This window comes from Equus caballus, chromosome 11 (genome assembly GCF_041296265.1).
Source record: "Equus caballus isolate H_3958 breed thoroughbred chromosome 11, TB-T2T, whole genome shotgun sequence".
Taxonomy (NCBI): domain Eukaryota; kingdom Metazoa; phylum Chordata; class Mammalia; order Perissodactyla; family Equidae; genus Equus; species Equus caballus.
Genome location: NC_091694.1, coordinates 15,769,987 through 15,786,826, shown reverse-complemented (window position 1 = coordinate 15,786,826; position 16,840 = coordinate 15,769,987). Strand labels below are relative to the sequence as shown.

The 16,840-nt window shown below is 41.8% G+C and overlaps 1 protein-coding gene across 3 annotated transcripts in view; it reads left to right on the top strand.

The window, feature by feature from the left end:
- The first annotated feature begins 84 nt into the window (after nt 1–84).
- DCAF7 (DDB1 and CUL4 associated factor 7) overlaps nt 85–16,840 on the top strand; it is a 28,390-nt gene continuing 11,634 nt past the window's right edge. The window contains exons 1-3 of one of the 3 annotated variants that reach the window (XM_023652241.2): nt 85–695; nt 15,441–15,599; nt 16,342–16,453. In XM_023652241.2, the coding sequence (XP_023508009.2) occupies nt 180–695; nt 15,441–15,599; nt 16,342–16,453 (787 nt within the window). In that variant the 5' untranslated portion in view covers nt 85–179. The remainder of the gene's footprint in view (nt 696–15,440; nt 15,600–16,341; nt 16,454–16,840) is intronic. The other 2 variants (XM_023652242.2, XR_002811393.2) reach the window with 2 other exon arrangements.

Genomic DNA, 16,840 nt, shown 5'->3' with positions numbered 1-16,840 from the left:
CTAGAACTTGAAGGCCTACTGCTCTGCACACTAGCCTCTCTGCCACCCACGCCCCCATTCACCTGCACTGCGCCGTTATCTGTCTGACTGACATCTTTGTCAGCCAATGATCTTCGGGGCTGCGAAAGCGCCTGCCCCCTGGGGTTGGGCGGGGCAAATAGTTGAAACGACAGACATTTATGCCAATAGCGAGAAGGTTTCAGAAGCTTCAGGTGCAATGGCCAATGAGGGGAAGTAATTGTTCGAAAGGACGTGTCAGGCAGCCAACGGCCGGCGCCGCTGCGGGTGTCGCGTGGCTTCCGTTCGAGAGGGCGGGGCGGCGTCTCAAACGGAAGGTGGTGGTTGTCCGAGCCGAAGGGGGTTTGAAAGTGGGGTCGGGCCCGTTCGTAGTTGTTTGTTGCCGCGGCCCTGCTTCCGGACTAGGCCGTTCCTGCCCGCCCCCGCCCCGCCTCCTTTCCGACCCCTCGGTCCCCGGCCCGGCTCCCCGCTCGACTCGTGCTCCGCCCGCCGCAGCCCGCTGCCGACCGGGCCCGCACTGCGGCCCCGCCGCCGCCACCATGTCCCTGCACGGCAAACGGAAGGAGATCTACAAGTATGAAGCGCCCTGGACCGTCTACGCCATGAACTGGAGTGTGCGGCCCGACAAGCGCTTTCGCCTGGCGCTGGGCAGCTTCGTGGAGGAGTACAACAACAAGGTGGGCCGGGCAAGGGCTCGGAACCCGGCTGGCGGGGAGCGGGCCCTGGGAGCGCCCTTTCCGGGCCGGAGCCCAGATCCCAGGACCCTCCTGTGAACTTGCCTTAGCGCCACGGAGCGGTTCCTCTGTGGCCGGCGCTGTGCAGAGGGTTTCTCATTCGTTGTCTCATTTAATCCTGGTAGCTTTCCTGTGCAGTCAGGAGTGTGGTTACCCCCATTTTACAGATGGGGAAACTGAGGCACAGTGTTGTGACTTAACCCGAGTCAGATGGCTATTTCATGGCGGAAACTGGTCTCAAAGCCGAGTTTACACCCGAAAGCTACGCGGTTTACCACTCCTGTCCCTCTCTTCTCCGGCCGCCTTGCTTCAGTTGGGGGGTGGAGGAGGGAAGACGGAGTGATGGCTGTGAAGGAAAATGCTGGCGCCTCACTTGGTAGTCATTCACTCCTGGCCACACCAGATTTCTGTTATGACTCTTCACTGCGCAGCTCCCCGCCACCACCACCCGTACGACTATTTATGCCCCCAGCCCTTCTGCCAGGATTGCTGTTGCTGCCTGACATCCGTCCTCTTCAGAGTGGTCTCTTTTTGGAAATCTGGCCTATGGCCGTGATCCAGTCATTGTTTTCTGAGTGGAGGAGGATGACACTTGCCGTATCTTTTGGCTTCTTTCATGCTAATACAGTTGTCTCACCTTGAGTAGTTTCTTTCTGGACATCCACAATTTGAGAACCCTTCATAGAAACACGGGTAGTAGGAGGAACTTTTTAAGCTGGCAGTGCAGCATAAATTTATTTTTGAAAGTTGTTGAATAAGTCACTTGGAAGAATTTTCTTTCCTTTACCCCTTTATCTTTTCCTTTTATTGTATTAAACATTGTGATTGATAGTGATCAGAGCAACTGAAAACCTTGGCTAGTAGTGGTTAAAGCCTGTAGTCCTGCTTGACGGCATGAACACCATGACTTAAGAAGAATAAAACTCTATGGACAGTGACAGGCATGGTGCAGGGAGAAAAAGCCAGATGACCTAGGGTTGGGTCTTGTCTGGTCCATTGACTAGCTGTGGGGCATTGCACAGGTCACTCTTATTTCTGACCCACAGTTTATTGTAGGAAAGGGGTTCTTTTTTTTTACACATAAAGGTCCTGTAAAAAACATTTGAACATAGTAAGTTCGTTTACAGTTTTTCAGGAGCACAGCTATTTCTCTAGAGTTAGATCTTGTCTCCTTTGTGATGGGCTTAGGAACTCTGCCTGGCACATAGTAAGCAATTTAGAAATGTTGGCTATTATTATAAAACCTACAATTGAATATAGTGCCTATAATTGAAATAAAATCAAGGAGAGTTATATGGGTGTTAGGTAAATTTGACTTTTGTATTTTCCAGAGAGAAATCAGGACCTTAGGTCAGAAAGCTGCTTCAAAAGGTTATTATGTTCATTCCTCTGCCTTTTAAAGACTCAGGGGAAAAAATTCCCTTGATTCCTTTCAACCAAACCCATTATGTGGTCTAGAAGCTTCTTGTAGTCATATTCCAAATACTATAATGTGCTGGTTTAAGCCCATTTTCTCTTGTTCTACCTGGCTTAGACACTAGCTCTGAGAGAAGAACTCTGGTATTTCTCCTGAGTTTTGGCAATGTCTGTGGTCTTTAGACATGTAGTATTTCCCCTGTTTTGTGGGGAAAGATGGGTGGCTGTTTCTGGGCTTCTGTTCTGCTTAGTTGCATGTTTCAGGGTTGGTTTTGAATAGAATTGGCAGTGTGATGGGATTTATTTTGCCCTAATATTTAACTAGCGGACCATTTGCGCTTTAAGATTTAACATCTAGAAGACATTTTTGAGGTTCTGAGAAGGGAAACTGTAGGTATCTCTGATGCTTTTTGAAGAATACTGGTGGTGAATCCGGGTAAGACCGACCACCTTGTACACATGGGATGAATGTTTCCCTTGGCATCCTGTGCTGATTCCCCTGAGATCTTTAATGCAGTTACTTTATCTGTTTGGCACCTAATGATTTTGACTGTATCATATAATTTTTCATTTCTCAGGATTTGTGGCAACCTTTTAGAATTCTCATTCATTTGCTCATCAATTCAACAAATAGTAGTGAACACATACACATGTGTTTTAGGCACAGTGATGATACCTAGTAACGTTCTGTAGCCTTTGTTAGTAGATGTGAGATTGGCAGCAATAAAGAGAAAGTCTTTTAGTACGCATAAGTATTTTTGATAGATCTTTGGAATTTTGCAGTGCTCCATCAGTCCCTGGCAAGACTGTCAGCAGGGGAATTTAAAATATAAAATTCTTCTGGTTTTAACTTCCTCCTTTCTTTTTTCTAGACAATGAGAGGACTAATTCCTCCATGAGACCACTGGATAAATTGCTGCTGCTTTTTGCTTTTTGCCCTAACCTGGTTCACACAGACTTATTGGAGATGCTGTGATTTGAACAAGGAATGAATCTGTGTTCTGTAGGTAGTCTGGCCTGCCTGAGACCACAATGCCAGAGCTGAGCGGTCAGCCTCTGTGCCAGGAGCCGAAGGGGTGCTATGCCAGAATTCATCTCAAAGTTTGACAAGGCAGGACCTCTCTGCAGACATTGATCAGCAATAATCAGTTAGGAAAAGGCTTGAAGGGAGGACAAATGGAAAAGACCAAGAAAAGCTGGTTTATTCCCTCAGAATTTTGCTTTAGCTGATTTTGGTTATGTTAGCAATTGTGGGAAAATGTTCTACAGAGTAGAGTGGTAAATTCATTTGGATAACTTGGGGGCTTTTTAAAAAATTCTAGATATACACACGCATTCACCTTCATGTTCTGATATTAGCACTGTGTGTAATAAAGTGGAATATACGGTTTCCTCCCTCAAGGAGCATATAATAATAAAGTAGACATGGCACTTTTTAAATTTTTTTAAAGTATAAGAGTAAGGTGAGCAGTAATTTATGTTATTGTTATGAAAGTCATGGAAAGTGAAGATGTGTTCATGCCTCCAAGGAGTAAATATTTTATGTTGCATATCTGCTCCTTAGGAGACATCTGACATAGTAATATCCACAGTTTAAAAATGAGTAAAAATGGGGCTGCCCCCGTGGCTGAGTGGTTAGGTTCATGCCCTCTGCTTTGGCGGGCTAGGGTTTCACTGGTTCGGATCCTGGGTACAGACCTAGCATGGCTCATCAAGCCATGCTGAGGTGGTGTCCCACACAGCAGAGCCAGAAGGACCTACAGTTAGAATATACAACTATGTACTGGGGGGCTTTGGGGAGAAAGGGGAAAAAAAAAAAAAGATTGACAACAGATGTTAGCTCAGGTGCCAATCTTTAAAGATAAAAGTAAAAACAATCTTGCTTCACAGCCTTTTCTTTTTAAGGGCATTTGTTTCACATGTTGAGGTAAGGTGTTGTGAAGCAATAGTTGCAGAAAGGCAGTGGAGGTGAGAGAGAGAAGTTTAGCAGGAGGACGGGGAAGACTATGGAGAAAAAGGCAGCAGGGTAACCTAAGCATTGCCAATGTGATGATTAAAGTCAGATAATTTTTCTTTATGCTCCACCCATAAGTGAGGAAGGATGGCAGTATGATGAAGATCGAATGGGTCTAGGAGATGCTGAGGAAAGATACCTGTGGCTGCAGGTTTCAAACTCAGAAGAGCGCAGTTCTCCACCATAGGATTTTAATGGGCAAAATTGACAGTCTTTTGCTTGGGACATTGAGAATGGTGCACAGGCTGGCAGGAGGAGCTTCTCCAGACCCTGTTTGACACCTTGGGTATGAGGGGAGCTAAGCTATACAAGGAGACACATAGACGTGCCGTCTTCTGTGGATCATTAGATGAGGCAACTCGGAAGAGAGATTGAATTGTGAGCAGCTTAACAGCTCCTCACCTCTGTTGACTGGGGAGCTGCAAAAACTTCAAGTGTTTCTGCTAACTTGGAACATGGCCTTGGCCTCTCTCCCTTAGGAATCTCCTTCAGATCATCTAGGAAGAACTTGCCTGTTCAAAAGGAACCAGCACAGTAGCTATAGAAAGATACTATAAGAAAGGAGGGGAAAAATGGGAAACAAGTGGCAGGTAAAGTACCCACACTAGAAAAATGTTTTTACCTCCATTGAAAACTAATGGCCAGTCCTGCCACCATAAATTCAAAGAACTTAAAATAAAGAACTCCAAGCAGAGATACAGGGGATCAGGTAAACTAAGGCATGGTAACAGGAGAAAATGGAACATCAGCAGGTAAAGCCCAGGAAAATAGTGGAAGAGAAAACAAAAATTATCACAGAATTAGAAGCCTCATTGGAAAGAGAATAAAAATGAAGGCAAACTGCTGAAAACACAGTGAAGGATAGGGAAGACAGACTGAGAAAATGAATAGAAATTAACTATTAGAATATAATAGATGCAGAAAATAAAGATGATCTAACTTAGGTATAATTGGTGTACCTGAAGAAGACCAAAGAAATGAAACAAAAACTCAAATACATAGTTGAAGAAGACTTTATAGAAATGAAGGTTTGAAATAATGAGTTCAAACTGTGTCAAGAAAAATTGATGCAGAACGTTTGGCACTGACATATTTCCTAGGAATGTTTCTACATTTTAAGGGTGAAGAAGGAATCTTCTGGACATCCAACCAAACAATTGAGGCCTCTCGAAGAGGAGAAGGAGGAATTAGGCTAGCCACATTTGATGATAGAAGATAAAGGAATAATGTGCAAATCTGCACCTATTACAGATTGTGCTATTATAAATACCTGAGAATAGACCTAAGAATATATAAATTTATATGGAAAAATAATGCACTTTTTAAAAAGATAATTTAAAAAATCGACCATGTATTTAGAAAAAAATGTTTTAAGTTAAGGGAAATGAACAGATTGGAAAAAATACTACATGTCAAAACTTATGGGAAGATGAGGAAACTAAAGCCCAGATAAGCTAAGTGACTTGCCCAAAGTGACATAGTAGGTAAAAACAGGGCCAGGACTGCAGTACTGTCTCCAGACTTAAATATATACTGATGTGAAAAAAAAATTATGGGAAAAAAAGAAGGCAAGTGTTGAAAAACAGAGGGGAACACTTGCCCTACCAGGTGTGAATAAACATACTGGAACTGGTACAGTTTTAGCCAGAGAGATTGGTGGAACCACGTAGAGTGGTCCAAAGCAGATCTAAGTATATATAAAAATATAATATGTGATAAGATAGAACTTTAATTCACTGAGGAAAAAATAAATTGTATGACATAAATTGGTTGTTCCTCTGGCAGAAAAATTTAGGACCCTGTAATTCACATCATATATGAAAACTAATTCTGGATCAAATATCTAAATGTAAAGAAAAGTCCCACAAACAATAGTAAAAGAAAATTGACCAGGAAATTTGTACTAGGGCAGTGAGGGTAAGCAGAGGAGAAGGCAGTCTTTAAGCCAATCATTAAATCCAGTGTCGACTAAGGAAAAGATGGACAATTTATAATACATACAAACAAAACATTTCTATGTGAAAAGATATCCTATGGACAAAGTCAAAAGGCAAGTAATAAGCCAGGGGAAAGTATTTTCAGAACATGACATGGGCCGGTCCGTGGCTGAGTGGTTAAGTTCGTGCACTCTGCTTCAGTGGCCCAGGGTTTTGCTGGTTCAGTTCCTGGGCACAGACCTGGCACCGCTCGTTAGGCCATGCTGAGGCGGCATCCCACATACCATAACTAGAAGGACCCACAACTAAAATATACAACTATGTACTGGGGGGATTTGGGGAGAAAAAGCAGGAAAAAAAAAAGATTGGCAACAGTTGTTAGCTCAGGTGCCAACCTTAAAAAAAAAACAAAACAAGAAAAACCAAACATGACAGACAGTAGGAGCTAATTTACTTCATGTGATAGAAAAATGGCCAAGAGTAGAAATAGTGAGTTCGTAGGAGAGGAAATGCAAGTGATTGGTAAATAGGAAAAGATACTCAACTTCACAGGTAGTTAAGGGAAATGAGAATTGACCTTGTGATGTTATTTTTCCCTTTCAAGTTTGTAAAAATTAAGTTATTGCTTCTAGTGTTGTTGACGATATAGAGAAATGAACACCTTTACATATTGCTGGTAGGAGTGTGAGTTGCCACAGTCTATTTAGAAAATAGAACAGCATCTATTAAAATTTATAATGCATATACCTTCTTATACAGCAGTCCCATTCTTGGAAGTTTGGTTTCTGGATATAAAGACAGCAGTACAGGGGCTGGCCCTGTGGCTGAGTGGTTAAGTTTGCGCACTCCGCTGCAGGTGGCCCAGTGTTTCGTTGGTTCGAATCCTGGGCGCGGACATGGCATTGCTCATCAGACCACGCTGACGCGGCGCCCCACATGCCACAAATAGAAGGACCCACAACGAAGAATATAATACAGCTGTGTACTGGGGGGGCTTTGGGGAAAAAAGGAAAAAAATAAAATCTTTAAAAAAAAAAGAGAGCAGTACATAAGCACATATGTACAAGACAGTAGTGGCAGAAAGGGGAAACAATGTACACCGTTAGGGGAATCGTTGAGACATATAGTATGGTACATTTATTCTATGAAATATTGTGCATCAATTAAAAGAATGAGTTAGATCTACATACATATTGACCTGAGGGATGCCCATTATTTTGTTTAATAAAAAATGAGGTTTACATTGGGGCCAGCCTGGTGGCGCAGTGGTTAAGTTCGCACATTCCGCTTCAGTGGCCCAGGGTTCGCCAGTTTGGATCCCGGGTGCGGACCTGGCACTCCTTGTCAAGCCATGCTGTGGTAGGCATCCCACATATAAAGTAGAGGAAGATGAGCACAGATGTTAGTTCGGGGCCAGTCTTCCTCAGCAAAAAGAGGAGGATTGGCAGCAGATGTTAGCTCAGGGTTAATCTTCCTCAAAAAAAAAAAAAAAGAAAAAAAGAATAAGGTTTATAGCATTGGATAGGATATAGTATCCCATTTTTCTAAAAGTTAGAGAAAACTTACACTTGTGTATGTATATGTTTGAGCATAGAGAAGAGTGTAAAAGCAATGCACACCAAATTAATAATGTGATATATTGGAGATGGGATGTGGGGAAGTTATTAACTTTTTTTTTTTATATACTTCTGTACTTTGATTTTATACACTGGTCATGCACTTTATAGTTGTCTTACAATTTAAAAGTACATTTAAAAAATAAAATAAACCCAATTGAAAGATCATTAAAGTAGATAAAACTTGTACGTCTGAGCAAGAAAATGGTAGAGAATATAATACTAAGGGGTTCAGGGTAGAATTTTGGTGTCTAAATTCTACCAGTCACCTTCTTTCCCCTTGGGGGCTTCTTATCAAGGAAGTTATATACAAATAGTAGCTAAAGGAGAAATCTAGACCCACTATTAAATGCTGAACAAGCGCCTCCAATGTGGTGCTACTGCCTGGTAAACTGACTTAGAAAAATGCAGCTTATTCTCAGTTTAAATGAGGCTTTCTGTTTTTCCACTTCTAATTCAAGGGCAGACCCAACCTCACCTCCTCCACTCAGTTGAAGGTGCTGAGAAGCTGGAGCAAAGGATAGCTAGACTCATTCTGCGCAGGCCAGTTTGCCTTTGCACAAGGGAGAAGGATGTGCAAGAGCAAGAGAGCTGTCATGCCTGTCTGCCATGGAGTGGTCAGGCCCACTAGTGAGACATGCCCACGTGCCTGACTTGGGCTTTAGCGAATCAGCTTAGCAATTGCTAGTTAAGCGTGAGGATGGAAGAGCAGAACCATCAGCCTCAGTATTCCTCCAAGAGGGAGCGGAGCAGAAATTCATCCTTCCTGTGGGCATGGGTGGACATATGGAATGGGGGAGAGGAGTGTAAAGAATGAGAGTGCTACAGTCAGAAATCTAGATGCAAATAAAAAATCTGTTTTAAGGGGAAACAAAATACCAAACTTTTCTTAAGAAGTAGAAAATCTGAATAAAAATTATGGAAGAATTGAAAATATAATCAAATATCTACCTCCAAAAAGGCACCCTCCCCCCCAGAGTTTTATGGGCTTACCAAAGGAAATGTATAACAAATAAAGGCACAGTCTCCATCTGTAAGAGTTTCTACAAATCAATAAGAAAAAGATATACACAACTTAGTAGAAAACTTGGCAGATGTTTTAAGTTGGTGTTTCTACATAATGGTGAAGAGCTTGGGTTGTAGAATGGGACTACTGATATTTAAAGTGTAAGATAGTTCACCTCTCTTTTACTCAGCATCTTCTGACACCGGGAAGAATAATAGTACCTACATCATGGAGATGTTGAGAGGATTAAGTGAGGTAATCCATGTAAAACTTTAAGTATAGTGCTTAAACTCAGTCCGTCATAAGCAATCAGATGTTAACAGTTGTTATTTAGAAATGAAAGTAGTCAGTAAACAGATATGCTCAGTCTCAATAGTAAAATGATGGCGAAATGCCATTTTTCATCAGATTAAAAAACTGTGAAAGATTGATTATTTTCAGTGTTTTTAAAGGTATGGGGAAATTGGCATTCATATACTGTTAATGAAAGCGTAAATGGAAGCAACCTCTTTGAAGACTGTTTGACAGAATCTATTAACATTTAAAATGTGATGCAACAATTACACTTCTAGCAATCTCTCCAATAAAAGAAAGCATCTGTACATGTGTACAAAGTATTGTTTATAATAGCAAGACAATAGATATAATAACTATGAATTGTTGAATCAGTTATGGTGTGCTTACCACACAGTCTGCTACAGAAGAATGAGGTAGAGCTACCTGTATTGACATGAGAAGATCTTCGAAGATACATTGTTAAAACTAAGTTGCAGAATGAATTTTATGGTCCAAACCTATTTATGTTTTTTTAAAAACCTACCATTTACACATGTATGTAAACGCACAGAGAACCATTTGGAAAGATACACAGCAAACAGTGTTTTGAGTGTCAGTGAGTAGAATTAGGAGTGGAGTTAATGGGAGACTTTACCACTTTCCTCTGTATTATATGAATCTTCACAGAGAACTTATATATTCTTTTCATCATTAAATTTTAAATGTCTGAGTATCTGAACAAAAAATTGAATAGCAGTGAGAGCCAGTTGTTATTCCTCTTGATACCTGGTTGGCAACTTGGAGTAGAAGAGCTCAAGTCAGGCTGAGGATAGAACTCTCGTCTGCAAACCCGAATTCTTTGGGAAGATCAAGAAAGATTAAATCCCAGCTGTTTTTTGACTTCTTCCTTGGGTTAGGTTCTGTTGCGCAGAAGTTGTCAAACCTTGCTGAATCAGGTCACCAGGGAGGTTCTTAAGAATATAGACTCCTGAGGCCCACTTGATGCTTGTTGAATCAGAATCCTGGGCTAGTGTTGGGGAACCCGGGAATGTGAAAGCACTCTGGGTAAATCTGATAGCCAAGTTTGGGAACCATTGCTGTCAGCAGTACAAGCAGAAGTAAGACACGCCCTGTTTTTAAGGCATTTATTAAGTGAAATAGCACAAGGCAGTAATGTAAGTACTTTCTTGAGGCAGGATGGCATAAGTCAACCCAATAGGTGGTATAGATAGGTACTGAAATATCCCTGCACCAGGAAGACTGCAGATGGTTACGAAGGAGGTGAGATGTAAGGATATGAAAAGCTCGTACAGTGAGTAAGGCACTCTCCTAAGCAATTTACATGCATCGGGTGTTACATAGAGCTCTGTGAGGTGGGTACTGTGAACATCCTCACTTGATACATTGGGAAACAGGTTTAGCAAAGTTAAGTAACATGTCCAAGGCCCGAGAGGTAGCAAATAAGGAGCCCTGGAAGCCTGATGCCACTGTGCTGTATTGTGGACAGGATTTGGATTGATGGAAAGGAGGTATGAGGGTTTTACAAGCATAGAGGGCAGTGTAAGGAAAGGGACGGGAAAGGGATGGGAAGCAGTGACTGGATAAATCAAAGTGGAAGATAAGGTAGGCTAGGGCCGGGTGGTGGAAAGCCTTGAATATCTACTTAAAGGGATCCCGAGTGGCAAGTGCTCACAAGAGCTGATATTTTGAGGTTTGGTGAGAAATCTCTGATACTTTGAAAGGCAACTTTTAGAAGTGAGTGTAGCATTTTCTCTTCTAGTTTAACCTCACAGTGTTATTTGCATGGTTAGAGAGAGGGATTGTGTCTTTTATGCCTGCTGCTGTATCCCCAGCACTTAGGTCCTGGGACCTAGTAGTCACTTGGTAAATATTCGTTGAATAAATGCATGAATGAAATATCTGGCTCAATCTGTATGAGAGGTTTATTCTTTATTCTGCCCAATGAGCCCCAAAATTTAGCCTCTTGTCTGTTTTCTCCCCCCACCCCAAGGCTGATGCTAATTTTCTCTGTTCCATCTGGAGTCTTTCTTCTTTACATATTATTTTCAGCAAAGGTCAGAATGTCAACTTTTTAATTTCCTAAGAACAGTTCATTCAGTCAAAATCCCTCTTGTGGCCCTCCCTGGTTATCCCTTGCCATTGTCACCAGCAGTCACCATAAGCCCTTAACCTTTCCCACCTCTTCCCCTGTGGATCTCTGGGCTGAGCTCCCTGCCTCTACCCTTTTCCTGGATCCAGTCAGTCCTGCTGGAAATTACCAGGCCTCATACTCATACCTCCAAGGCCTCATAGTCTTCTCCCTTCTCAGACACCCTCACTGGGAAAGTCCACCTCAATCCTCACTTTGCTTTCAGGGCTCTCCAGCCTGCCCTGGGCACACCTTCCCAGCCTCATCTGCACTGCTGTCTCAGATGGTTCCTCTCGAACAGATTTTCATTTTCTTTTTCTTTTTGAGGAAGATTAGCCCTGAGCTAACTGCTGCCAATCCTCCTTTTTTTCCTGAGGAAGACTGGCCCTGAGCTAACATCCATGCCCATCTTCCTCTACGTTATACATGGGATGCCTACCACAGCATGGCTTGCCAAGCGGTACCATGTCCGCACCTGAGATCCAAACCGGCAAACCGCGGGCCACCGGAGCAGAACGTGCGCACTTAACCGCTGCGCCACCAGGCCAGCCCCTCGAACAGATTTTCCTGCTGCCATCAAGTGGGTCATTAAGTTTGCCATCTTAGTACATTTGTTCCTTCTCTCTCATGTTCCTGGGATGCCTTCCCTTTCTACTTTGTCTCCCCAGAACCTTTCTGTACCCCTTTGTTTGCTCAGATCCTAACTCCGTTTTTCCTCACTTGCCCACTTTGAATGATTGCTCTTTCCTCTAAACTGTTACCAGTTTTTGTCTGTGTTTTAAATAAGCACCTAATTACATGTTACCTTGTGACATCACATTTATTGCTAGGCTAGGCAGTGTTATTGTGATTAGGGCAGTGGATTTTTTCTCCTTTTATATCTTCCTATGTTATCTCCCCCAACACATTATATGATTTTTGAAAGCCTTTAAGGTGCTCCATAAAAATGAATATTTATATTTGGTCATCATACAGATTTTTCAAAGTCAGACATGGATGGCAAGATCTATAAATATACATAGAAAAATCCTTAAGAATTTACAAAAAAAGCTACTAAAACTAATAACTAATTTAGCAGAGTTATAGGATTCAAGATTAATAGGCAAAAATTAATTATATATAGTAGCAATAAACAATTGGAAATGGAATTTTTAAAACTTCCATTTATAGTAGCATAAGAATACTTAGGAATAAAGTTATTAAAAGAAATCCAAGACTTGTACGTTGAAAACTTAAAACCATTGCTGAGAGAAATTAAAGAAAGCCTAAGTAAGTGGAGAAATATGCTGTGTTTATGGGTTGGAAGAGTCAATGTTGTTAAGACAGCAGTTTTTCCAAACTGATTTGTACGTTCAACATAATCCCAGTCAAGATCTTAGCAGGCTTTTTGTAGAATTTTACAAGCTGATTCTAAAATTTACACAGAAAAGCAAACGTATAGATGGCAAAACAATTTTGAAAAAGAACAACCAAGTTGGAGAACTCACTGTCACTTCAGGACTTCACTAGAAAGGTGCCCTCATTGACTGTGGTCCTAGGAAATGGATAGGCATATAGATCAGTGGGACAGAATTAAGAGTCTGGAGATAGATGCATAAATACATGGTCAATTGATTTTCAACGCAGGGGCCAAGGTAGTGCAAAGGAGGGGGGATAGTCTTTTCAACAAATGATGCTGGGACAGTCAGATATTTGTGTGTAAAAAAGTGAACTTTGATTCATACTTTGCATCATATAAAACAATTAATTTGAAGTGGATCATAGACCTACATGTAAAGCCTAAAACTACAAAATTTTAAGAAGAAAACGTAGGAGAAAATATTTGTGACCGGGAGTTGGGCAAAGCTTTCTTAGCTAGGACACAAAAAGCATGAGCTATAAAAGAAAAGAAATGATAAACTGACATTGCCAAAATTTTACAGTTCTGTTTTTCAAAAAACACTGAAAGAGAATGACAGAACAGCTCTTGATTGTGAGAAGTTTGCAAAACACGTAACTAGCGACTTGTATCCAGAATATACAAAGTCTGAAAACTTAATAAATAAGAAAACAACCCAGTGAAAAATGAAGTGAAACTCTTCTGTATGATACTATAATGGTGGATGCATATCATTATAGGTTTGTCAAAGCCTATAGTTTGTACAACACAAAGAGTGAACTCTATTATAAACTATGAACTTTGGGTAATATTGATGTATCACCGTAGATTCATCAGTTGTAACAAATGTACCACTTTGGTACAAGTGTTTTGATAGCAGAAGAGGCTGTGCATCTGTGAGGGCAGGAGATATATGGCTGTTCCCTGTGCTTTCTGCCCAATTTTTCTGTAAATCTAAAAATTAAACTCTATTGTCAAAAGAAAAAGGACAAAAATATTTGAACAGACTTCACCAGAGAGTAAATACAGATAGCAAACAAGCAAATGAAAAGATGCTCAGTATCATTAGTTACTAGGGAAATGCAAATTAAAATACTACTGCACACTTATTAGAATGACTTAGAAAAAAAAAAAGTTGGCAGTACCAAGTGCTGACAAGGATGTGGAACATGTGGAACTCTTGTGTATTGCTAATGGGAATGCAAAATGACACGGCCACTTTAGAAAATGGGGTGGCAGGTTTTTTTTAAATAAAATTAAACATATGCTTACAATATGACCCAGCAATTCCACTCTTAGTTGTCTACCCAAGAAAAATGAAAACTTGTCCAAGGAAAACTTATACATAAATGTTCATAGCAGCAATATTTATAATGGCCCCAAAATAGAAAGAACATAAAGGTTTATCATCTGGTGAATGGATAAATAAATTGCAGTGTTTCCATATAATACAATGTTATTAAAACACTACTGATATACACAACGTGGATGAATCTCCAGAGCAAGTAGCCAGTCACAAAAGACTCAATACTTTGATTCCGTTTATCTGGTATTACAGAAAAGACAAAACTATAGATCAGTGGTTGCTTGGGGCTAGGGGTAAGGGAATGACTGCCCAAGAGAACTTTTTGGGGTAATGGAAATGTTCTATTTCTTAATTATTGTGGGGGTTACACAACTGTATACATTTGCAAACGTGTACATTCCAAATCATTGAACTGTGCGCTTAAAGTGAGTAAATTTTATTGTATGCAACTGTACCTAAATCAAATTGTCACACACACAAAAAAGGAATATACTGGTGTCTAAGACTGAAGTCAGAAAGATAAGAGTAGGGGCTGGCCCGGGGGCGCAGTGGTTAAGTTCGTGTGTTCCGCTTCTTGGCAGCCTGGGGTTCACCAGTTCGGATCCCGGGTGCGGACGTGGTACCGCTTGGCAAACGCCATGCTGTGGTAGGTGTCCCACATGGAAAGTAGAGGAAGATGGGCATGGATGTTAGCTCAGGGCCAGTCTTCCTCAGCAAAAAGAAGAGGATTAGCAGTCGTTAGCTCAGGGCTAATCTTCCTTAAAAAAAAAAAGATGAGTAGAAGGAATTCTGTTTTTCTGCTGTATGGTTAGTCTTATCCTCTCAGTATGGATCTTTACCAAAAATTTCCTATTCTCTCTTGAAGTTCATAAGCAAATCTATACTGAGTGGGCATTTCCCATTGAGCGAAGTTTGACAGCAAAGGTTGGAAGTTAATATTGGTCTAAAATTGACTCTAAGGAAAAGTGGCCAGAACCAGGGAACTTTCTCATCAAGGGCACCCACTCATTTTGCCAGTTATAGTGCTTTGGGTTTTTGAATGCTCATTTGACCCACCCTTATGTCTAAGCATGTTACTAGCCAGTGTGTGTGTGTGGGGGGGCAGTTTGTGCACAATTGCCTTTTTAAGTGAGATGTTACTTTGTTGTATGGGACTGTACAAGAGTGTTTGATATTCCTGGCCCCTGGGCGCTAAATACCCACAGCACTTCCAATCACTGGAGTATCTAAAACCACCTATACATTGTCAAATGCCTCTGGGGTTGTGGGGGATGGTGTAACTGACTGGGAAGATAATGCAGTTCCATGTTGAGTCAAGAGTGCAGGAGTTGGAAGAAAACCTGTATTTAAATTTGTCTTTGCCTTTTACTAGTCTTGCAGGGTTGAATGTAACTCACCCCCTCCCAAGTTTGGGCTTCCTCGTCTGAGTAATGGGATGGTTGGACTAGATGCCCTCTCTCTATAATAGTTCCTGACTCTGCAGTTAAGTGTGATACAGCGTTGGGACTTCTTTCACTGACCAGAGATATGATGTATTTGATACTGCTCCAGAAAAACAAATGTTTATGTGGCTCAGTTCTGTTGTTACAGGTTCAGCTTGTTGGTTTAGATGAAGAGAGTTCGGAGTTTATTTGCCGAAACACCTTTGATCATCCATACCCCACCACAAAGCTCATGTGGATCCCTGACACAAAAGGCGTCTATCCAGACCTACTGGCAACAAGTGGTGACTATCTCCGTGTGTGGAGGGTAAGCAGATGCTTGATTAGCAGCTGGACCAATGGGCTTTCTCCGTGTCAGCTGTTATTAGCATGGAGGCACAGAGAACAGACTGGGGTTGGAGGGAGTGAGTGTCATTGCAGCCTGGGAGAAACAAATGGTAGCGTATCTGCAGTGACCTTGTTTGGCTCAACAGATTTCCTAGTAAATCTAGCCAAAATTCCTTGAAGTCCTGCTGCTGGCTGCCGTCAGCCCTGGAAACCCGAGGCCCAGTTAACCTGATGTAATGATGATCACCTTCTGTGGGGGTGGGCATTCTTGAGGCCTCTTATTTTGTTTACAGCCAAGATATTTTTGAGTAAATTAAACAAAATACCAGGCCATTGAGTCTAGTAAAGTGTGTGAATGGATTATGGAGCCTTACTTCCCCTCTTGGCTGAGCTCATTGTTAGCAGCATCTCCTACAGCCTGGAGGGATAGTGCCCAGCCAGGTGAGGTACAGAGATTTCGGGTTGGGCAAAGTGACCTGGGTACTTTGGGCAAAGACCTCTCCTGTAGAAAAATTTGGGATGAAAATTTGGAAAACAAAGCTGGGCAGCGAGAAAGCTTGGAAAGAGTAGCATTCAGGGAGTTCCTCTGGGTTTTATTGCTCTTTATGATAAAAACCTTCCTCCCCTATGTGTTACATTTCCTAAGATATTGTCTAAACGAGGCTTTAAAGATTTTTTGCGAAAGTAAGTCTGGCTGAGTTTTTAAATTATTGTTCCTTCAGGTTGGTGAAACAGAGACCAGGCTGGAATGTTTGCTAAACAATAACAAGAACTCGGATTTCTGTGCTCCTCTGACCTCCTTTGACTGGAATGAGGTGGATCCTTATCTTTTAGGTAAGGGAGTGAGGGAGTGCGTATTCCAGTTTGAGGAAGCAAAGATACATTTTCTCAGCTACATTATCACACTGGGCCAGTTTTTAACCAGGGACCTGAGGTACATGCATCATCCTGGAACAGGGCCAGGGAGGAAAGAGGCTATATACGGAATGTGGTTATTAATTCCTCATGTGGAGTTGAGCTTCCCATGTGTGTACATCTTGTGTCTGCAGTCAGGGTCTAAGGTACTAGGGTAAGGACTGAATACTTGACTCTCTGGCTCTCCTGCTACCCTCCCTGTGCTCAGGAAGTGTTTCTGGCACGTTGTCTCCTGGGCTGAACAGAGGAGTAGGCACAAGGAGAGAAGCTTGCCTGGAAACCTTATTCCTGTCAGCCACTGACTTG